Consider the following 24,202-nt stretch of genomic DNA (forward strand, 5'->3'; position numbering starts at 1 on the left):
GCTCGGGAGGCTGAGGCAGGAGAATTGCTTGAACCTGGGAGGCAGAGGTTGCAGTGAGCTGAGATCGTGCCATTGCATTCCAGCCTGGGCAACAAGAGCAAAAAACTCTGTCTCCAGAAAAAAAAAAAGAAAATCTCTGCCTTTGTAGAGTTAAAATACCAACAAATGTATACTTTTCTTTTGATAAGTCAGTTCACAGTCAACTGAAGAAGACTAAAAAGATACCACAAACTATGATATAATACAAAGGATATAATTTCCATATAAGAATGAAGTGCTGAATTCTGTTTGGTGTAGGTTTGGAGGTTGAAAACATAGTTGAGCTGGGTCATAGGAATTATAAGTAGTAAATCCAAATGAGTCAACCTTGAAGATTTACTATATACTTCACTGAAATCATTGGCTGCTCTGCCTCCCACCTCCAGTTTTTAATTTTTGGTTAAAGAGATATCTTTGGTCCAAATCTCCAGAATCAGAGCCCAAGAAGCGAACTCTTGTGCATATAATTTATTGGTGGAAACCTATAAGAGAGTGAGAAAAGAGGATAGGGCAGAGGAAGAAACCAGGCAAAGATGAGAGTTCGGGGGAAGTGTGGTCTCAGCCTGATCCAATAGAGAGCTCTGAAGCACAAATTGCACCACAGAGGTGGTTTTTCCAAAAGCAAGAGTGCCAGACTGGAGTCAAGGTAGCTAGAGGGGCCTGACCCCTCAGGATCCTTTGGTTGAGATGGCTCCTATTATAAATCCCCTACCCAAGTGGCAGGTGTGGGCTGTTAGCAGCCAACACCTACAGCAGTTGGGGGATGGGAGCATGGACCTGGTAAAGAAGATCTGAGAGGGGCACCAACAGCATCTACTACAAGAAATGTAAGACGTCTGAAAGGCGTGTGGAGGGATGTAGAGATGTAGAGAATATTTGAGTGGCAAGTGAGGGAACAGATAATATTGAGAACTTGCTATTTATTTTATTTATTTTTATTTTGCTATCTCTTTTTGCTTTGGTGTGACATTTATAAAATCTGAAATAGGTATTATTTATTTTTACTTCACTAAAAAATCTTAAATGTGGGTAGTTTAAATTTAGTAAAATAGAAAAAGCAGTACTGTCATTCAGAAGCCCAGATTTGCAGTTATTTCTTGTAGGCAAGTAGGAGACTGCCTTTTATTTTGATTAAAGGAAACCTCTTTCATTTTAAGTCAGAGTCCACAAATTTACATGTCTTACTCCAGACACCCTGCTTTCTCTTCTTTTTCCAGGGAGAGTTCTTTAGCATTTTTTAATGCCTTTAGGCAAAATCTGCACTCTCCAGTTCCCCACAGACCCCACTGCCAATTTTACCCCTGGCCAGATTTTCACATTAATGTTGTTTGCCTGGCCTTTTAGGCAATTGAGTTTGTGCAGGCTGGAGGCTGAAATCCCAGCTCAGATTTTCACCTAACTGGGATTATTCTCAGCTGTGATCCTGCGGAGTGAAACAGGGAGATGTAGAGTTGAAATTACTGATGTGTTTGTTGTAAACTTCTTTTGAGAGTGTTGAACACATTTAAGTACATACAATTAACATTGACCTCCTAGAATTAAAGGTTGGTAAATTGATCATGTTCTAAAACAATAACATAAATTTGCTTATTTCACTCTAAGTCCTATGTCAAAGAATATATACTAATGAACCAAATCACAAAGCACTTTTTCATTTCAAGGTGATACATGAACATTGACTAAGTAACTTTTCAAAATGCTAATATGAAAAAAGGTATTACTGAATAATCAGTTATATTGTCACTGTCCTTTATAGCAGATTAAAATCTCAAACAATTCTCAGTTTTTACTGCATTTTGCAAGTATACATGAATATATATATATATATATATATATATATATATATGTGCAATTGATTTTAATGTTAATTTTAAACAGACATTTTCAACCGTATTCAGTTTATGGCTCAACAACATTTTCATGGCACCCCTAAACCTCTGCTGCTTAGGTAGTTAGGTTCAAATAGCTTAATAATAATATATCGCACAGTATCTAACAGATAGTTTCCTTCAAATTTAAAAATATATATTGGCACTCCTGTGGGTTCACTGTGGCTCCCACGGATTCATGTGTATGGTTTGAGAACTACAGTTTAAAATGCTGATTCCCTATAATGTGCCAAGCAATGTAGATAACTTATGGTTACCATATAAAATAAAAGTATCCCAAAAGTTTGCTTTCTAGGAAATCACATTCTAAGTCAACCTAGAAAAATTATTCACCTATTCTTTTTTTTCCTGTAAATATTATAGGCTATACCTTGACCTAGTTTTTACTGTGAAAATTGAGAAGTTTGAACTGAGTGTAATAAATGTTAAATTCAAATTTTGTTTGGAGATAATTTAGACATTTTAACTAAAATAGTTAAAATGTATTTGTTGATTTTAAAGCTGATTAAAACTGATTTGTAGAGTATTTAAAGAGGGAGACAACACAATCTTTTTCTGATTCATTGATCAGTATAAAAAAGTACTTGTATAGTTAAATTTTAGTTAGATGGTTCTGCTTATTCTGGTCTTTGTTTTATAATTTGGTTCAGTTGAAATCTTTAAAAAATTCCATTAAAAATTGTTTTGAAACAGCTGGATGCGGTGGCTTACTCTAATCCCAGAACTTTGAGAGGTTGAGGTGGGTGGATCACAAAGTCAGGAGTTCGAGACCAGCCTGGCCAATATGTTGAAACTCCATCTCTACTAAAAATTTAAAAATTAGCCTGGCTAGGCTAATTATATTTTTAGGCTAATATAAAAAATTATATATATATTTATATATATATATAATATATTTTAGCCTCAGCTAGGAGGCTGAGGCAGGAGAATTGCTTGAACCTAGGAGGTGGAAGTTGCAGTGAGCTGAGATCACGCCACTGCACTCCAGCCTGGGAGACAGAGTGAACTCTGTCTCAAAAAAAAAAAAATTGTTTTGAATCAAATTTCCAGGATCCATAAACTTTTTATTGAGACCAATTAGCTCTTCAGCCTCTTGCTTTTGTCCATGGTTATAGTTCATAGCAAAAATTTTCATTATTTAATGTCCCTTCATAGTGAAAACTGGGCAAAAAAAGTAGTTAATAATGAAATTCTGTTAAAAAATGAACCCTCCCAAAATGAAACCTAGGTTTTATGATTTATGTCCACTCAAATTATTTAAGAACATAAAGCCTCTGTTTTGTTTTGTCTTGTTTTTTTTTTTTTTTCTTCTTTTCCATTCTTACATTTGGTAAAATAATTAAAGCAAACTATCAGCTTCACTGTCTCAGTGAATCCAGTCTGTCAAGGCATAAAAATAAAGCATGTTTTTGGGTTTTGAATGTCATCTGCACTTGTCTCCTAGAAAAGTATCATAAGATAAAAAAAAGAGTACTGTGCTGTGAGTCAGGAGTCCTGGATTTCGATGCTGCCTTTTCAATTTTATGACCATAGAGAACTTACCTAATCTCTTACAGCTTCAATTTTCTTATCAAAAAATTGGATGCTAGTTAAAGTATCTCTTATGGTTTTTCAAGATTTAGGATTCCGTGGTTCTATCATATGTCAAAGTTCTTAAAACTATAAATTCTTCACCATCATTTTTTGTGTGTGTATGTGTGTGTGCATGTATTTGGAATTCCCATGGGAGAATAGAATAGTCCTTATTTCAAAAAGAATTCAGGAAATTATTTGAAGGCAAAGTGCTGTGAGCTAGCACTGCAAGTGTGATAATGACCACTTGCAATCATTTTATGGCAAGTTGATAAGAATTTGAAACTGCCAAGAGAACAGAACTCCTGAAACTTGTCTTTAGAAGTCTATGGTAAAGTTTGGGCGCACATAGGATTTTTAAGTTCTAAATACATACACACACAGACACATGTGCACATACACGCACATATAATCCTACGGAAAGGAGGAAAACCAAAATTCCTGGTTGAACTGTTTCTAATCATCACTATTAGTTAACAACACTCATTATCACATTACTTTTCTATTCCCGACACGGCATTTCTCATAATTTCTCAGTACCATAGGGCCACCAGTGTTTATCTTTAGGCTGACTCTGTATTCTACTCCTTCCCTCTTAATCCCAAACAAGCTGAAGCAATGCCTCAGTAGACCTACAGATTCGACTGCTAGCTCAGCATGTAATTTAGCCGGGAGCAGGGATGAGGGAGTGACTTTATCTGACTGTTATACTAAAGTGAGAATACCCCTAAATTCTGCTTTAATTTTTAACTTTTAGAAGTTGACCTATTCATTGTAATAATGGTAAGAAATAAAGTTAACATCATTTAACTTAATATATTTTCTTCATCTTTTCCAAAAATTATTGAGGGCAAGTAGGCAAGCCAGGTAAATTATAATTATTGCTATTTCTGCATCTGGCGAAGAAGATAGAACACTAATTTTTGATGATTTGGTAGACATTCTTTATAAATAATGTTTTAAGAAGTTTTCAAGGCTAGTCAATTTGAACCTTCTTTGGCTTTAGTTTTAATTTTTGAAAAATATCTCTGGGTTTTTTCTCCATTCAGATAAAAACACTGTCTTTTGTTCTATAGGTTAGAAATATTATATTCTGTCCTAGCTTTTATAAGAGTAGCTGCCTTTAATTAATAGTCACTCATATTTTTATTTTCTGACTAGTGCTTTTTAATTAATTAGTCACTCATATCCTTATTTTCTCATCAGAGTCAGACTTTGCAGAAATATTCTAGGGGAGAAGGTCTCTTAGTCATCTGTCTGGGAAATAAGTTTTTTTGGGATAAAGAAAGAACTGCTTTTTTCCTTTTGGGATGAGATTATTAAACTTGGCAGCTAGAATTAAGTTGAGTGGATTTCCCAAATCCTTCATTTCCTGAAGTTTGAATTAAAATTCAGAAAATCTCACACTCCCATAAATTGGATTACTATCCTGACAAACTACATTTTTCACTTTAAAGTTTATAAAGCGCTTTCAAATACCTCCCTTCAAACGCCAACACTTACGACAGGGTAGGGCAGGCATTATATGCACATCATCTGTAGAATGGGAAACTGAGGTAAAGAAAGGAAAAGCATCTTCTCTGAGGTCATATGACTAGTTAGTGGCAGAGTCAAGGATAGAGTAGGAATCAGCTTGGTCTTAGGCCTAAACTTGAGGGGAAAACTAGCCATGTATCACTGGGACCCCATCATGCTGTCTGATTTTTCTTCTTGGTTACTCTTTGAAATCCTAAAGTATATAGTGTTATTAGTAAAGGGGTCATTCTCTCTTTCAAATGCTTTAAAAATAAGGAAGGAATGGGGGCATAGGTGTTATTTGCATAATTCTCCTCACATCAAAATGAAATATACTGGCTCAGTGTTTTAGAAGAAACTTAAAATGTGAAACATGGTGATGAAATTAACAAAATGTGGATCACAGTGACCACTGAAAGCCATGATCCAGTCTTTAGATGGACATCTGGTATATAGCTAAAGAAAAAGATTGTGAGCAACAAAAGGACCATGTGTGAGTTAGCTGCCAAAGGTTTTTTTTTTTTTAATTATTATTATTACTTTCCTTTGAGCGTTTGAGGTGATGATGCTTAATATTCAAGAAAGATGAAAATAAAAAGGGAAAGGAAGCAAACACCCAGCCCATTGGTGATTGGTAGAGTAATTGTGGGCATGGCCCCAGGATGATAGCAGCTTCTAGTTAATCAATGTTGACAAGGCTGGGGAGAGCTGGGCAGGTCCCAAGAGGTAATGTTTTACTCGGAAATCCACTCAACCTAATTTCAGTAATGTAGGGCTGTGGAGGGGCCTGGACTGGAGCCAGAAAACAGGGCCATTAGAGCTCAGCATAGGCAACGGCAGCTGGGAACATCGCCATCCCTCCAGCAGCATTGCAACCAGGCTGCCTGGCTGAGCGCACAAGCAGCCGCTACTGCATATGCTCCTGGTATTTACTCACCAACAGAATGCACAGACATACTATTCTCACCCTTTCGAGGAAATGAATGGAGTACATAAAGGCAAGAACTGCTTCCAGACTCTATTTTAGCAAGAATCAGAGAGCAAGTTTGGCATACATCTTTCAAGGACTATTGTGAAATTGTCCACCCTAATCTGAGTCTTTTAAAGCTACCACTGCGTTGTTGCAAATACATGCAGAGATAACTTAGATCTTTATTGCTGTCTTGGTGTGGTTTTGATCTTTCTTAGGTATTGTGGTTGTGGATCAAGAATATGGAAACTACCATGGTTTTTCATTTTTCAAAACTTTTGAGATTCATTCAAGTTAGTCAGCTTTGCAAATCCAAGAGAAGTGACCCAGGACGAATTATGCCCATTAGGGCTGAGTGCTTCTTGTCTAGCTACTCTTTCCTTCATCACTCTTTCTCCAATAAGCAACACATTATTACAGTAATTTGCTAGCATATAAATTGGAAGAACATAGAGGTTTTTGCTTTGCGTTTTCATTGTTATGACACCACTTCTATATTTGCAGTTCGTGGAACAGTGTGTCGACATAGTAAGACTCAATTCCTTTCGCTGCATCCAGTGAATTATATCAATGAATAAATGAACACATTTTTTTCTTTCCTTTTGAAGGATCCTTGAACTATGACACATCAAGAATGTATGAATTTACTATTGATGATGTTAACTTTCTCTTTTCAAGTTAACACAGAAATGACAAAATTCATGGAGGCTGCCAGTGAACATGATAATCTCTAAGCAGTCTTTGGGCTTGGAGGAACAATATTTTTGTCAAGGCTAAAATGCCATGGCATGCACAGGTTACAGCTTTCTATCAGATTCTAACATTATCTATCTAAATGACTGAATATAATTTTTGAGACTAAAATGTGGCACATCAAGAGGGTAAATCAAATAATTTAATCAAGTTTTTGAGCCTCTAGTTTAAGCCTCTCATATAAATAAAGTTGTTTACTCCTGGAAATATGACCATGTCCCATTTGAAAAATTTATGTCTTAAAAAAACTTTTTTCCCCTAAAGGAAAAAAAGCCTAAATTACTGAAACTAAATCTAAAACTAAAACATATCATCAGTTTTTGTTTTAGACACATTCTGTTTTGTAATAGAATTGGATTTGGGGGATTGATTTTGCCCTGGTAAAGATGGATTTGAGGAGAAGCCATCACTAGGTAGATAATAGTAATAGTCTTAGGAAAATCATTCACTGGTCACTACCTACATACACGTGTGCACGCGCGCGCACACACACACACACACACGCACACACACACACAGAGCCCGAGTGTCTTTGGCTGTTATAATAAAATACCATAAACTAGGTGGCTTATAAACAACAGACAAATTCAGTGTCCGGGAAGGTCCAGCTTTCTCAATACCTTGCTGTGTCCTCACATAGTGAAAGAGACTGGCTAGCTCTCTGTTGTCTGTTTCATAAAGACGCTAATCCCAATCATGAGTGCTCTACCCTCATGATTTAACCACCTCCCAAAGATTCCTGCTCCTAATGCCATCACCTTAGGGGGTTAGAATTTCAGCATATGAATTTTGAAGGAACACAAGCATTTAGTCCATAATACTGTGGCTCATTTAATTTTGTTTTTCCTGTAATGTCTTAAACAAAATAACAGTACTAATATTAAGTTTTCCTGTTTAATACAAGTAAAAATACTGTTCAGAGGCAAACTGAAAAAGATCAGGCATATTCTATGCTTTACCTTGCTTGATTTCAGTGGTCACACTAGCACTTCCAGGCTTTCCTCATTTCCCAGCTCCAGTTCATTGCTTCTACTCACTTGTTAAATGCCACTTGGTGTTGAAAAATCACACTTCAATCTTTTAGCCTCTAAGTAATAACTGTCTCAGAGGGAGGTTGATCTGCCAGATGAGGACTGTGATTGTTTACTCTTATTGGATCATGGTAATTGGAGTGATCGGCTGGCCTCAGCCATTCATTTGTCTCTGACACTCACCATGATGATCAAAGATTTTGCACAAAATACTAAAGATTGCATATTAACTCATCTCTAGCATTAACAAATCATGTAATCAGTGCTGGAAAGTGTGAAGGCCAGATTTTATATTATGGAAGACTAATAAGGATTCTTCCCTTCCTTTTTAGCTGCTTTTAATGGGACAGTTTTTAAACCTTGTAGGCTTCAGGCCTACATACCTGTGGACTGGACTCCCTGCCTTAGTTATCACTCTGAACTCACCCATTCTTTTTAGGCAAAGACAAAACCAGGGAAAGCAACTAAAGTAAGAGGTACTGAGATAACTCTGTCCTAGGCTGGAATTTACAGTGTGGACTTAGATAAACTATTCAATCTCCCTGTGTCTCAGCTTTTCCAGCTGTGAAATGGGGTGATTAAGGTAGATGTGAGAATTAAATACAATGATACAAGTATCCTTAGCACTGGTCTGAGCACATAGTAAGAGCTTGAAAATGTTGACTATAGCTAAATAATTTATACAAAGGACCAGGCAAGTCATAATTAATAATTCTTTCCAGGCAGTTTTTTTTTAAGTGGCTGAGTAGAACAGGTAAGAAAATGTAGATATAAAGTAAATGGTCAGCATGATTTATCACTGCAATGACTTATCAAGGGTTGACGTAAGTGGGAGAATAAGCTAGCAATATCAAGATGTTCCCTCTGGCATTCAGGCTTAACTAGACCCATTTATATAAAACTTGGATTCCAAGTTCTTCTTTGTCAGAGGTTAAAACCTTTCCCAAACTCACATGCAGTCTCCTATCAAAGTAGAACTAGCTGGAGCAGGCGTATGGTTCACATCTGACTATTGTTTCCTTCATTTGGATATGGAATTTTTTAAAAAGTTATCATGAGTTCTTAGTTTATCTCACTTTGGAGGTTGTTAAAGATTGATATTTTACATTGTTTCCTCGGCCCATGTTTTGTTTTCCTCCCCATAATTTCTAGGTGGCCTATAAAACTTTCACTATATTCATTGATTTGACCCACTTTTTTTCTGCCAACTAATTATCCCTTCACTTAAAACAAAGCATTTTGCTTAATATTCAATAATATCAAATAAAAATTACTTTACTCTCAGACAAATAAAATATATATATATATATATATACAGTTTTATATGTTCCAGCTAGCTGACATTTCCTTTTGTAGCCATCTAATAGAACTTCATCACTTCTAATTTTATGTTTTTTATTCTATACTTTGGAGCCAACAATTTTTAATCTCAAGTTTTTTTAAGTCACTAAAAGCCTGTGGACTCTAGCTATTTAATTTCTAGTGCTGAACTGATAAAATGAGTTTGGCCACCTGATAGAATCAGAAAACCTAAACAAATAGCCCTAAGTTTCAGTTCTGGCTTGGTCATAAGCAAACAATATGATTTAGGGAAAGATCCTCTATGCAGCTACACTTCAGTCTCATCACCTGTAAAATGAGGCTGTCAAGTCATTCTTTCACCTAACAAATATTGACTGGGGTCTTTCCTGAATTAGGTTCTGTGCTAGACATGGGATTCAAAGTTGAGCTGAAGTAGGTACAGCTGTGACCCTTGAAGAGTTTATGGTTTAGTGACTGGATGATCTTAAGGAGTCCACTCATTTCTAACATTCTTATCTTTTAAAGGTATATTATGAAAGCCTTTAAGGAGAGCAAGGATTTTGCTATTTTTTTTTTTCTCAGTACCTGGAAGAATGCCTGGCACAGTGCAGGTGTCCAGTAACAATTTATTACACAAATAAATTAATAATAACATACATTTAAAATACCTCAAACATTTGAGAAAATGAATATATATTGAAGCTCTCTTAATAGGGAACAGACAGCAATAATTTCCCGTCGTAATAAACAGATTTGTGCCAAATTTCATCTTTCATCCTAGGACGAGGCAGTGGATGACAAGAGAAAGTGGGAGAATTTGGGAGGATTTAACTTGATTGTATTCCAACAAGGGCCAGAAAGTGCAGCTGCATCTCAGAACCATCTGAAGTTTCAAGTTTTCATTTCTGCTTTTTTGAGTTTTGTTCCCTTTATTCAACAAATATGCAATTCTCACCTTTCTCAGTCCACTTCCCTTTTCTCTCATTTCCAAATTTCCCTCAAATCATATATAATAATAACTCCTTTGTCTTTATTTTGGTAGGAGAGATTTGAAGTTTTCTCTTGCTTCTATAACTACTATCTTTCTGTATGTTTCTGGGTTGTGTAAATCAGTATCATGTTTCTCTTGCAGTTTGAAAAGGGTGCTAAAAACATTGCTTCTTGTAACTGATAAGGATGGGAAACCACCTTGGGCATACTTATAATATACAAAGGTTTGAGCAGGGTTAGGGAAATAAGCAAACTCTCCAAAAGAATTCCTGATTTTTTTTGAAGGACTTCACTGAAATAAATCTAGAATCTTTCTTCTGGTAGAAAATTAAATAACTCATTAGCACACCAAAATCTTTATAATTCCTGAGGAATACTGCTGATACATAGAGTATCATAATGATCGGAATTGAGTTAGTTTCAAGCAAAACTTGAATAGATGCACTGTTGTTCAAGGGGTAATAATAGCCACCTTGGAAAGCTACAGCCTTAAAAAAACCTTATGAGTAGTAGTAGGTAGCATCACTAGAATAACTATATTTTAAGAATAGCTTATAGTGAGTTATGAACCCTACAACATAAGTCAGACTTTAAAACCTTGGTCAAAAGTGAGTATTATAAAGTAAAATTACCCATAGTAGCTGCTTACTTTAATTTACCAGACTAGTCTAGTTAGATTCTAAAAACCTAATCTGTTTTCAAAAAATAAGCATTTTCTGCTGCTGAACAGCTTTAAAAGAATGTTTTTGGTTAGGTGTTTCAGAGAAGAAATTCCAGAAATGTGTTTAATAATGGTGGGTATCAATGTTCAGCTTTGTCTGAATGTAAATATGTAGCTTGCTGAATTAAAAGAGACATACATTTTGATGAGTTCTTTTTTATTTTTTTTGAGAGGAAGTCTGGCTTTGTTGTCCAGGCTGGAGTGCAGTGGTGTGATCTCGACTCACTACAACCTCCCCCTCATGGGTTGAAGTGATTCTCCTGCCTCAGCCTCCTGAGTAGCTGGGATTACAGGCACATGCCACCACGCCTGGCTAATTTTTGTATTTTTAGTAGAAATGGGGTTTCATCATGTTGGTTAGGCTGGTTTCGAACTCCTGACCTCGTGATCCACCCACTTCGGCCTCCCAAAGTGCTGGGATTGCAGGCATGAGCCACCGCACCCAGCGATGAGTTCTTTTCATGATCTCCTTAATGACCCCATTTCTCTAATCTCAACATCTATGTAGAGCGAATCCATTTTATTTGATATTCCTAGTTTAATCTCCTCAAAACATAGCTGCATTATGTTCCTTGCTCAAGTACTTTCAAAGTATGTCTATTATCTTCAAATTAAATACAAATTTGCTAGCCTAACCAAATTCCATTGACTCCAGTTTACCTTTCCAAGAATAATAACCACCTAGTAGGTGTTAAGAGGAGGATAAGCAATAACAATAGCTTCATTTTAAGACACAGGCATTGTCGATATCAGGGGTTGAGAAAAAACAAAAAAACAGTTGATATAGTAGGCCTGGAACTTCCGTCCTTAGAAAGGCCTGTTTGTAAAGTTGACCACTAGCTGGCATCTGGGAACTTGGATTTTGAGAAGATTCTCATTCCTTAACTGATAAGAGTGGTTCCAGGTGCCTAAAATCGTTGTACAGACAATGTGGTTTAGGCTGAACATCTGTTTTCCTTCTGGGAGTCTGGATTTTGTATCTTCTAGGTAGAGGGTGCCTACATGTCCAACTACCAATGCAAACTCAGGTAAACTTCCCTAATAGATGACATCTTCCATGTGTTATGGTAATTTGTTGCTGAAAGAATTAAGCACATTCTGGGTGACTCCATGGGGAGAACACTCTTAGAAACATGTTTGGTTTCCTCCAAACTTCACCCCATGTGCAACTTTTTGCTTTGCTTACTTTGATGTATGTTCTTTCACTGATTTTAGCTATGAAGTAGACTGAATGCTGAGTCCCATGAGTCCTCCTAGCAAATCGCTGAACCTAGGGGTGATCTTGGGGGACCTTGACATGGGGAGTTGATTGTTCAGCAACACTAGTTATTTCAGAGCAAATGAATTCTTTTTCCACAAGCTGGCATATTAGTAAACTATCATGTAGCATAAAATCAGTTTATTGAATTCTGTCGGGAAACCAAGGGAAAATTATTCTTCAAAAAGACATGATATCCTCCTTATTAAGCAAAGTAGTATTTTCCCTATGGATAAGTGTATTCAGTTGGAATGTGCTTGGCTGTAAGAGACTGAAAACTAGTATATTACAGTGCTTTAAAAAAGCTAGTGACTCATCTCTGAGGGAAAGGTATCTAGGAGTGCTACAGTCATTTAGTGATGATTTTTCCTTTTTGTCCCACCATCCTTAGTGTATAGTTTTTGTCTTCATGGTCACAAGACAGCTGCTACAGTGCCATGTATTGTTTGAGATCCAAGTCATCAGGAACAGGAGAATGTGAAGGGCAAAACCCAACTCTGCCCTCTCTAAGGACTTCTATCTCTGTCTAATTGACCAGCACTGTCCCACAGGAGCTGAGAATTCAACTATTTTACTTTCCAGTACTAGAAGCAAGTGGTAAGAAATTTGGAATGGATGCTCGATGGTCCACATAAATTATCTGCCACAATTCTTCTGACACTAATAGAACAGAAATGCAAGATTATTGTCGATTCCCTATGTAAAGATCCTGTATGTGGATACCTTGATTGTAAGGCTGAAAGATTAAAGACCACAGTAACTTCTGTTAAGTGGACTCCTTGTCAATCACATACGTTTGCTCCTGAGTTCTTCCATAGGTGCCACTGAACAGCTTCCTTGAGGTAAACCCTTCTGAACTTGGAACTTATATTAACTGGGTTAATAATAATCTCTTTTAATCTTAATGCTCTTATGTAATGACATAAAAAGAAAAAGTGCATTGCACCATTGTATGAGCAGATAAGGCAAAATACTAACTCTCCTTCCCCCCCGCCCTCCATCTTGTTTTCTTTCTCAGAAGCTGTAGATGAAACCAAACCTAAGGAAAGTGCCCGGCAGGACGAGGGTAAAGAAGAGGAACCCGAGGCTGACCAAGAACATGCCTGAACTCTAAGAAATGGCTTTCCACATCCCCCTCCCCTCTCCTGAGCCCTGTCTCTTCCCACCCTCTTCTCAGCTCCACTCTGAAGCCCCTCCTATCCTGCTCACATCTGTGAGTCTGTCCTTTCCCACCTACTAGCCCTCTTTCTCTCTGTGTGGCAAACATTAAAAAGAAAAAAAAAAAAAAAGCAGGAAAGATCCCAAGTCAAACAGTGTGGCTTAAACATTTTTTGTTTCTTGGTGTTGTTATGGCGAGTTTTTGGTAATGATGATTCAATCATTTGGGAAATTCTTGCACTGTATCCAAGTTTTTTGATCTGGTGCGTGTGGCCCTGTGGGAGTCCACTTTCCTCTCTCTCTCTCTCTGTTCCAAGTGTGTGTGCAATGTTCCGTTCATCTGAGGAGTCCAAAATATCGAGTGAATTCAAAACCATTTTTGTTTTCCTCCTTTTCAATGTGATGGAATGAACAAAAAGGAAAAAAATTCAAAAATCCCAGTTTGTTTTAAAAATAAATAAATAAAGCAAATGTGCCAATTAGCGTAACTTGCGGCTCTAAGGCTCCTTTTTCAACCTGAATATTAATAAATCATGAGAGTAATCAAGGTCCAATGGCTCTGTGTTTTTGTTCCACCTTCTCATTAGTTGGTTGGACACGCTAGGGTCTTATATTTCATCGTTTCCTCTCCTCTCAGTTTGACACCAACAACCCTGATAAAGAAAACACAGATGAAGCCTAAGGCTCTGAGAAGGACCAATAGCTCCAACACTTGAGGGAGACGTCTGTTGTAGGCCTGTCTCCTTGGCTTGTGGGTGGCCATCTTTTCACTGTGCCTTTTCACATCTTCCCTTTATGCCTGTCTTTGTGTCCAGATTTCCTCATTTTATAAAGATATTAGTAATACTGGATTAGGCCAACCCTAATGACCTCACTTTAATTGCCTCAACCCCATATTTAAATAAGGTCACATTCTGAGGTATGGGAGCTTAAAACTTCAACATACAAATTTGGGGGGCAGGACACAATTCAGCCCATAAGAGACAGTCATTCATGACCAGCCTGGCCAACATGGTGAAACCCCATCTCTACAAAAAATACAGAAAATTAGCCAGGTGTAATGGCAGGCACCTGTAATCCCAGCTACTTGGGAGGCTGAGGCTTCAAGTGAGCCATTGCACTCCAGCCTGGGCGACAGAGCAAGACACTATCTAAAAAAAAACACAAAAAACAGAAAACAAAAGAGACACTAATTAAGACTCCCTCTTACTAAAATAAGTTCCAAAGTATTTTCATTATTCAGGAAAAGTTAATTTATCCAATGAAAGTTTATTCTAGGTTTTGCTAGGGTAAATATTACAAAGAGGAGCTGGGTGAGGTGGCACATACCCATAGTCCCAGCTACTTGGGAGGCTCAGGTGGGAAGATAGCTTGAGGTCAGGAGTTAAAGTTCAGCCTAGGCAACGTAAGGTGACCCGGCCTATAAAAAATAAAATTAGTTATAGAGATGTCTACAACTCCTGGAAACCCCCAAGCTTTTGTTTAGTTGATTTATTTTAACCCAAGTATTTAGCTAGTCCATTCTATTTTTTTCAGCTTATAAATTTCTGTTGAATTTACAGTTCCTACACAGGGCAGGTGTCAGATTCTTGATTAGTTATAATCATTGTACCTGCTGATGGTGATAGTATATAAAGAAAAGGTGTACATTTAGCACATCCATTTCAAATTTCTTTCCAGTTTCAGTTTTTAAAATGTCTTCTATTAGAAGGTAAATAGTTCTTATAAGAAACAAAGCAGTATCTCTAAGTCCTGAAGTATCTGTGCCCTTTATTCCTCCCTAAATTTTCTAAATCAATTCTGGTGCAGATTCCTAATACATCATGTTCTGCTCTGGCCCTGAGTCAATGTGACTCAAACTTACAGACAACACACAAAGTCAGAGAGAAATTGGGAAGCATAGGCCATTCAAGACACAGAAACACACAGGTTCTAAATTCTGTTCAGAAAGCAACATAAGTTGTTGATTCTGCAACACCTAAATCTGGATTACTTTGAAAAAACTAGGTTGAGGACAAATAAAAAAAAAGACCTCAACACTGACAGGTGATTTTTTTCAAATAGTAATACGGTCATATAGTGGGCTCCAGACCCAACATCTCATTGATAGCAAAACCGTGGCCTTGTCTGTATGAAATAAGATCTCTTGACTGAGCTGTATTATTTGGGTCTAAAATGTTTAGTCATTATGTAATACAATTTAAGTCTCTTTGAAAATGGAGGGATTTCTAAAATAGAACTCTTTATTTCCATCACCCAAACCACATTTGGCTGATTTTCCTGTCTTTTACACCATCATCTACCCAATGGCTTAGATCAGAAATCTAGAAAGAAACTTGATTCCTCTTTTTTCCTTCACGTAACATTTAATTCATGAGAGCAAATCTCCTGCTGTGGATTTCAAAAGAGATAAAGATAAAATATGTGCCTGTTGCTCTGAACAATCCTGCACTTTTCTTAGTTTGTGGTGATCTAAGGGTTCTTTTACAATGATCCCACCCCATATTCAGCTGAAAAGAAAAATCAACAGAAAAAGTAGAAAAATCTCTGTCTCAACCTGGGTTAGAGGGACTTAAAGTTTTCAAAAATACATTATTCCCAATGTCACACAGCCTCAGACAAGCCAGTTAGTTCTGCAGTTGGCATGGAAGCCAAGACAATAGGAAAATCAGATTAATGATTAAGTTCCGTGCAGCATTATTAAGATCACCACAAGTTCCATTAATTTCTTTTTTTTTAACCTTCCCAACATGGACTGTTGTCATGGAAATGCAGCTTCTATTAAACTGGATATAAAAATAACTTGATGATTGGTGAAACTTCTAGATAAATGTCAGCTAATGAGCATCAGAAATGTGGGCTTCTTTAATTTGAGATAGAACTCTTGCCTAATTTTTCTTCCTGGGTGGTCAAAGCCCATGTCTGCCTATCATGTAGACAAGGTCTGTATACATGTCTACCACATATCCACCCCTATATAACCTCATTTTTTTCCCTTTCTTCATGGAAAAAAAATTCAGTCATCAAGAATGAGTATAAGATTGTAGCTATGAGAATGACGAGTTATTAAATCCTCTTGGAGAACATTATCAAAGTGGCAGGGACATTTTGAATGTACATTTTCCAACAGATTGGTTACCTGATTTGTTTTCTTACAGGTATGTGTCATGGTTGGTAATTACAGTTTGTTTACTGTTACAGATGTACCTTAGTAAGTATATTTTCAATGAAGGGAGATGCTTCTCCACAGAGAAGAAACTATCGGTTAATCTCGTATTACAGAAGATCTGGCTATGAAAGAACATAAATTGTAAGGAAATTTTAAATTAATTTGATTGTTTAATTATCCAAGCAATACTATTATTTTATTATAGAAAGGTAGAAAATATAAATATGGAAAAAGATAAAAATAATCCACAGTTTGCTATGCAGAATGAAGCAATGTTTCTATTTAAAGATTCAGCATAAGATAATCTGTCTGCCTGCCTATCTGCCTCCTCTCTTCCCATATGTCATCCACTTAACTATTTAAGACAAACATGGACTCCGTGTTACACAAATTGTTTTGTAAACAACTTTAGACATTCAACTGCAGATTTTTAATAATGTGTTTATAATTTCTTTAGCCAGATCCGTGAAAATGGAAAAATTAGGTCAAAGGACATGAGTACTTTAAGTGCTTTTGATATAGATTGCCATGTTAGTGACCAAGGACTTTAAAACTTGTAGTTTCCATTGCAGCTTTCTAGTGCCATGCCAAGCCTCACAGAAGCCTGAGACAAAAGGAAAAATATACAACCTAATACAAATGCTTTTCAACTTTCAATTGGTTTATGTCCCAATAAACCCATTGTAAAATTGAAAAATTGTAAATCAACCTATTGTAAGTTGAAGACCCTTTGCATACACTTATCAAAGTATTGTCCCATAGTTTGAATGAAGTGAGAAAGTTAAAAACAGATCTACAAACAAAAACATGACTATATATAAAACCCTGTGTTTCCTAATCCATTGATGTGCTGTTGTCAACCCTCATAAATCTGCCTGCTGGTGGACTGGTGGACTTTATTGCTTTGCCAGACCAGTAAACTGAGGGCTGAGTGGAAGGGATTTACTCTATTGCACAATAATATATTCATAAAGCAAATAGGCTGTCTCTATTTAAAATTTTGGTATTTGTGTTTCCATAAATATTTTTATATTAATTTTGATTTTGAAATATTGCATTCAAATACTTTTGTGTGTGTATGTGTGTGTGTGAGAGACAGTAACAATCTGTCACCCAGACTGGAGTGCAGTGGTGTGATCTCAGTTCACTGCAACCTCTGTCACCAGGGTTCAATCAATTCTCCTGCCTTGGCCTCCTGAGTAGCAGGGATTACAGGCACTTGCCACCACACCCAGCTAATTTTTTGTTGTTGTTGTTGTTTTGTTTTTTTGGTAGAAATGAGATTTCACCATGTTGACCAAGCTGGTCTCAAACTCCTGATCTCAAGTGATCTGCCTGCCTCAGTCTCCCAACCTACTAGGATTACAGGCATGAGCCATCGTGCCTGGCCCTAATACTATCTTGATTACTAATTTTTTGGTGTAACCTTACATTTTGCACTTCAGGCACATAGCCTTAATTTGCCTCACCCTAATCCTGGCCCTACTGCTCCCAAAGCGAATAGTAGAATCATTGGTTCCCAAACATTTTCTGAGGACCATTAGGCAGCTATGATTATGTGAGGTCTTAGTGATACCCATGGGCTGTAATGCTTGAGAATGGGTGGGGCATGAGGACTTGGGAATTACATATCTAAGATTCCTAGAAAGTTAATAAGATAACTTTAAGAAGTTTCCCTGATTTTTAGAGAAGGCATTGCTATGAACTGACTTTTAGTGTCCCCTTAAAATTTATATGTTGAAGCCTAATTTCCAGTGTGATGGTATTTAGAGTGGGAACATTTGGAACTAATTAGACCATGAGGGTAGGCTACCCCTGCCCTAATGGAATTAGTGCCCTTATTAAATAAGGAAGAGACATGAGATTTCTCTCTTTCTTCCATGTGGGGATACAGCAAGATAGTAGCCTTCTGCAACCTGAAAGAGTGTCCTTACCAGAACTTGACCATGCTAGCACCCGATCTTAGACAATGGTAAAAAGTAAATTCCTATTGTTTATATGCCACCTGGTCTGTGATACTTTTGTTATTGCAGCCCAAATTGACTTACAAAGTATAGACTATACAACAGCTGGATACAGACAACAAGGAGTGGTTAGAAACTGGTTTGGGATATGGAGAAGTGAGAATTCATGATCTATCTAAACCCTCTGAAAATACATTAAAAACTAAACAAGAATAACAGTGGGTCTGTCAAACCAAAGCACCAGTTTATAATGCCAACCACTCTTCAGGGTTGTACTTGGGAAAAGTACAGTTATGAAACTAGACATGTCATTTGAAAAATTGTGTTGTTACTATGTAGCCATAAAAAAGAATGAGATCATGTCTTCGTAGGAACATGAATGGACCTGGAGGCCATTATTCTTAGCAAACTACAACAGGAACAGAAAACCAAATACCACATCTTTTCACTTACAAGTGGGAGCTAAGTGATGAGAATATGGACATACAGAGGGGAACACACACTGGGGCCTTTCAGAGGGTACAGGGTGGGAAGTGGGAGAAGATCCAGAAAAAAATAACTAATGGGTGTTAGGCTTAATACCTGGGCGATGAAATATTCTGTATAACGAATCTCCATGACACAAGTTTACCTATGTAACCAAACTGCATTTGTGCCCCTGAACGTAATGTAAAAGTTTAAAAGAAAAAGAAAAATTTTAAGTATTTTACCTGCTCCTTAAAGTTGGTTCTTTCTAACTGTAGCTTGATCCATGGACCACTGTCTTGTTACATTCCTTAGCAGGATGCATCTGTGTTCTGGCCCACCCAGCATCTTTTCACATTTCTCTGATAAGTTACCTCTTCATCTTCTGCTTAGCTTCAGTGGAGCTGACTCTGATTCTTCTCCTCCCCCTCAACATAGAAGAGATACAAAAACCAGGTCTGGCCGATCAGACCACCACATCTCTTGGTGCAATTAAGCACAGGCATGCTCTCCCTTGGGAGTTTTCTGCCAAAGCTAGCAAAACTAACTAACTAACTAAAAACACACACAAAAAAACCATTCATTTTGACAGGATTCTAAACAAGGGAATGTGAGTCTTCTATGGAGAATGACTGTTTGCTTACCACCTGGAGAGAGGCTTTCCAAGAAAAGGAAAGAGACAAAGTCCTGGTAACATTGGTCCTCTAGATGTAACAATGCCTGAAGTAAGTACATTCTTGTACTCTTAGTTATGTATTTGATACTCTTTTTTTCTTAAGCTTGCTTGAATTGCATTTCCATTATTTACAACTTTAAAGATTCATGATATATTAGCCTTCCCATGTTTCCTCCAGCCCCAATAAATCCTTATGCGTAAGTGACTCTCCAGGGTATGCTTCCACCTAGCTGGTCCTGTCTTCTTGGCTCCTGGACATTTTCAGAATATTTGTTGTCCAAGGTAATGTACATAGCACATCCTCATTTCTCCCCTAAAGGTTGACAATAGATTTTCTTTTTTTGCTATTATTTTGTTTATATTTTATTTTATTTTAAGTTCTGGGATACATGTGCAGGATGTGCGGGTTTGCTACATAGGTAAGTGTGTGCCATGGTAAGCATGTTGCTGCACCTATCAACCCATCACCTAGGGATTAAGCCCAGCATGCATTAGCTATTTTTTCCCAATTCTCTCTCTCCCCTAACTCCCCTGACCCCTGCAAAAGGCTCCAGTGTGTGTTGTTCTCCCTGTGTCCACGTGTTCTCATTGTTCAGCTACCACTTATAAGTGAGAACATGTGGTATTTGGTTTTCTGTTCCTGTGTTAGTCTGCTGAGGATAATGGCTTCCAGCTCCATCTATGTCCCTGCAAAGGACATTATCCCATTCCTTTTTTATGGCTGCATAGTATTCCATGGTGTATATGATCATATTTTCTTTATCCAGTCTATCATTGATGAGCATTTGGGTTAATTCCATGTCTTTGCCATTGTGAATAGAGCTTCAATGAGCATACATGTGCATGTGTCTTTATAACAAAATAATTTATATTGCTTTGGGTATATACCCAGCAGTGGAATTTCTGGTTCTAGGTCTTTGAGGAATTGCCACACTGTCTTCTACAATAGTTGAACTAATTTACATTCCCAGCAACAGTGTAAAAATGTTCCTATTTCTCCACAGCCTCACCAGCATCTATTGTTTCTGGACTTTTAAAAAATTGCCATTTTGACTGGCATGAGACAGTATTTCATTGTGGTTTTGATTTGCATTTTTCTAATGGTCAATGATGTTGAGCTTTTTTTCATGTTTGTTAGTTCCATAAATGTCTTCTTTTGAGAAGTATCTGTTCATGTCCCTTCACTTTTCAATAGGATTGTTTGTTTTTTTTCTTGTAAATTTGTTTAAGTTACTTGTAGATTCTGGATATTAGACCTTTGTCAGATAGATAGTTTGCAAAAATTTTCTCCCATTCTGTAGGTTGCCTGTTAGACCCCATTTGTCAATTTTTGCTTGACGAAACAACAAGCAATTGCAACAAGCAATTGTTTTAGAAGTTTTCGTCATGAAATCTTTGCCACTGCCTATATTCTGAATGATATTGCCTAGATTTTCTTCTAGGGTTTTACAGTTTTGAGTTTTACATTTAAGTCTTTAATTCATCTTGAGTTAATTTTTGCATAAGGTGTAAGGAAGGGGTCCAATTTCAATTTTTTGCAATGGCAAGCCAGTTCTTCCAGTACTATTTATTAAATAGGAAGTTCTTTCCCCATGGCTTGTGTTGTCAGGTTTGTCAAATGTCAGATGGTTGTATATGTGTGGTCTTATTTCCGAGTTCTCTATTCTGTTCCATTGGTCTATGTGTTTGTTTTTGTACCTGTGCCATGCTCTTTTGGTTACTGTAGGCTTATAATATAGTTTGAAGTCGGGTAGCGTGATGCCTCTAGCTTTGTTTTTTTGCTTAGGATTGTCTTGACTATTCAGGCTCTTCTTTGGTTCCATATGAAATTTAAAGTAGTTTTCTTTCTAATTTTGTGAAGAAGGTCAATGGTAATTTAATGGGAGTGGCATCAAATCTACACATTGCTTTGGGCAGTATGGCCATTTTCACAATATTGATTCTTTCTATCCATGAGAATAGAATGGTTTTCTATTTGTTTCTGTTCTTTCTGATTTCCTTGAGCAGGGGTTTTTACTTCTTGAAGAGGTCCTTCACTTCCCTTGTTAGCTATATTCCTAGGTATTTTATTCTCTTTGTAGCAATTGGGAATGGGAGTTCATTTGTGATTTGGCTCTCTGCTTGTCTATTGTTGGTATACAGGAATACTTGTGATTTTTTGCACACTGATTTTGTGTCCTGAGACTTTGCTGAAGTTGCTTATCAGCTTAAGAACCTTTTGGGCTGAGAGGATGGAGTTTTGTAGATATAGGATCATGTCATCTGCAAATAGAGACAGTTTGACTCTTCTCTCCCTATTTGAATACCCTTTATTTCTTTCCTTGCCCGATTGCCCTGGCCAGAACTGCCAAGACTATGCTGAATAGGAGTGGTGAGAGAGAGCATCTATGTCTTATGCCAGTTTTCAAGGGAAATGCTACCAGCTTTTGCCTATTCAGTATGATATTGGCTGTGAGTTTGTCCTAAACGGCTCTTATTATTTTGAGGTATGTTCCATCAATACCTAGTTTGTTAAGAGTTTGTTTTGTAGTGGCTGGTAATGGTTTTTCCTTTCCACATTTACTACTTTCTTCAGGAGCTCTTGCAAGGCAGGCCTGCTGGTGTGAAAGTCCCACATATTTTGCTTGTCTGAAAAAGACTTTATTTCTCCTTCACTTACAAAGCTTAGTTTGTCTGGGTATGAAATCCTGGGTTGGAAATTATTTTCTTTAAGAATGTTGAATGCTGGTCCCTAATCTCTTCTGGCCTGTAGGATTTCTGAGAGGTCTGCTGTTACTCTGATGGTCTTCCATTTGTAGGTGACTTGGCCTTTCTCTCCGGCTGCCCTTAACATTTTTTAATTCATTTGACCTTGGAGAATCTAATGATTATGGGTCGTGCAGTTGGTAATATCTTGGACTATCTTACTGAAGTTCTTTGAGTTTCCTGAATTTGAATGTTGACCTGCCTTGCTAGGTTGGTGAAGTTCTTCTGGATGACATCCTGAAGTATGTTTTCCAATTTGGTTCCATTCTCCCATCTCTTTCAGGTATCCCAATCAGTCATAGATTCAGTCTTTTTTACATAATCCCATAGTTCTTGGAAGTTTTGTTCATTCTTTTTCATTCTTTTTTCTCTAATCTTGTCTGCCTGTCTTATTCCAGCAAGATAATCTTCCAGCTCTGATATTCTTTCTTTCCTTTGCTTGGTCTGTTTGGCTATTGACACTTGTGATTGTATTATGAAGTTCTTGTGCTGTGTTTTTCAGCTCTATCAGGTCATTTATGTTCCTCTCTAAACTGGTTATTCTGGTGAACAGCTCCTGTAACATTTTGTCATGGTTCTTAGCCTCTTTGCTTGGGGTAGAACATACTCATTAGCTCAGTGAAGTTCATTTTACCGACCTTCTGAAGGCTACTTCTTCCAGTTCATCCATCTCAGTCTCAGCCCAGTCTGGCCCCTTGCTGGAGAGGTGTTGTGATCATCTGGAGGAGAAGAGGAACTCTGGCTTTTGAGTTTTCAGTGTTTTTTCATTGATTCTCCTCATCTTCACAAGTTTATCTACCTTTGATCTTTGAGGCTGCTGACCTTTGGATAGGGTTTTCACAGGATTTCCTTGTTGATGTTGTTGTTGCTGTTGCTTTCTGTTTGTTTGTTTTTCTTTTAACAGTCAGGCACCTCTTCTATAGGGATGCTGCAGTTTGCTGGGTGGGGGGGCACTCTAGACCCTATTTGCCTGGATCCCTTCCACACCTGGAGGTGTCACCAATGGAGACTGCAGAACAGCAAAGATAGCTGCCTGCTCCTTCCTCTGGGAGCTCCATTCCAGAGAGGCACCAGCCTGATGCCAGCAGGAATGCTCCTGTATAAGGTGTCTGGCAACCCCTGCTGGGGAGTCTCGCCCGGTCAGGAGGCATAAGATCAGGGACCTGCTTAATGAAGCACTCTGGCTGCCCCTTGGTGGTTGGGGAGCTCTGCAATGGGGGAATCCCACTTGTCTGGACTGTCCCAATTCCTCAGAGCCAGTAAGGGAAAAGACTGAGTCCACCCAGATTCCTCAGAGCCAGCAAGGGAAAAGACTAAGTTCGCTGATCTGTGGAGACTCCAGCTGCCTCTGCTGGCAGGGCCTCCATCCCCGGGAAACTAGAGTTCTGTCCCTAAACCCATGGCAGTAGTCGCTGAAATTCCCAGGCCCTGCCTGGTGAGGAGGGATGGATCGGGGTCAAACGTAAAGAGGCAATCTGACCAGTCTGCCACAGCTGCTGTGCTGCACTGCGGAGAATTTCTCCTGGGTCCAAATCACCCAATCTCCTCAACTCCAGCAGGGGAAAATGGCAAACTGGAGCTGCAGTGATGGCTGCTGTCTCTTCCCTCGGGAGATCAGTCATCTTAGGCAGCAGGCATCCACAGTGATGACAGCCAGCCCTCCCCCCAGGAATTCAGTAGTCTTAGGCAGTCTCCAGCCAAGCAGCTACCGAGAATCTGCACAGCTCTGTGCTTGGGACCCAAGGCATTGGTGGCATGAGCTCACAGGGAATCTTCTGAGACACAGGTTGCACAGATCCATAGAAAAAACATGGTTTTCTGGGTGAAGTAGCACAATTATTCACCACTTCTTTTGGCTGGGGGTGGGAACTCCCCTTCCCCCATGCAGCTCCTGAGTGGACCATTGCTCTACCCTGCTTTTTCCTGCTCTCTTGGGTTGTGTCAACCTCGTTGTTAGTCCCAATGAGATAGCCTAGATACCTTAG

At 38.0% G+C, this 24,202-nt stretch overlaps 1 protein-coding gene across 1 annotated transcript in view; it reads left to right on the forward strand.

The window, feature by feature from the left end:
- The window catches only part of GAP43 (growth associated protein 43), a 99,278-nt gene extending 85,531 nt beyond the window's left edge, over positions 1-13,747 (forward strand). The window contains exon 3 of the mRNA XM_021668752.2: positions 13,059-13,747. Coding sequence (XP_021524427.2) covers positions 13,059-13,147 — 89 coding nt within the window. The 3' untranslated portion in view covers positions 13,148-13,747. The remainder of the gene's footprint in view (positions 1-13,058) is intronic.
- Positions 13,748-24,202: the final 10,455 nt, after the last annotated feature.

Source organism: Aotus nancymaae, unplaced genomic scaffold (assembly GCF_030222135.1).
Source record: "Aotus nancymaae isolate 86718 unplaced genomic scaffold, 86718_ANA_hifiasm-v0.15.2.pri h1tg000011l, whole genome shotgun sequence".
NCBI classification, from domain to species: domain Eukaryota; kingdom Metazoa; phylum Chordata; class Mammalia; order Primates; family Aotidae; genus Aotus; species Aotus nancymaae.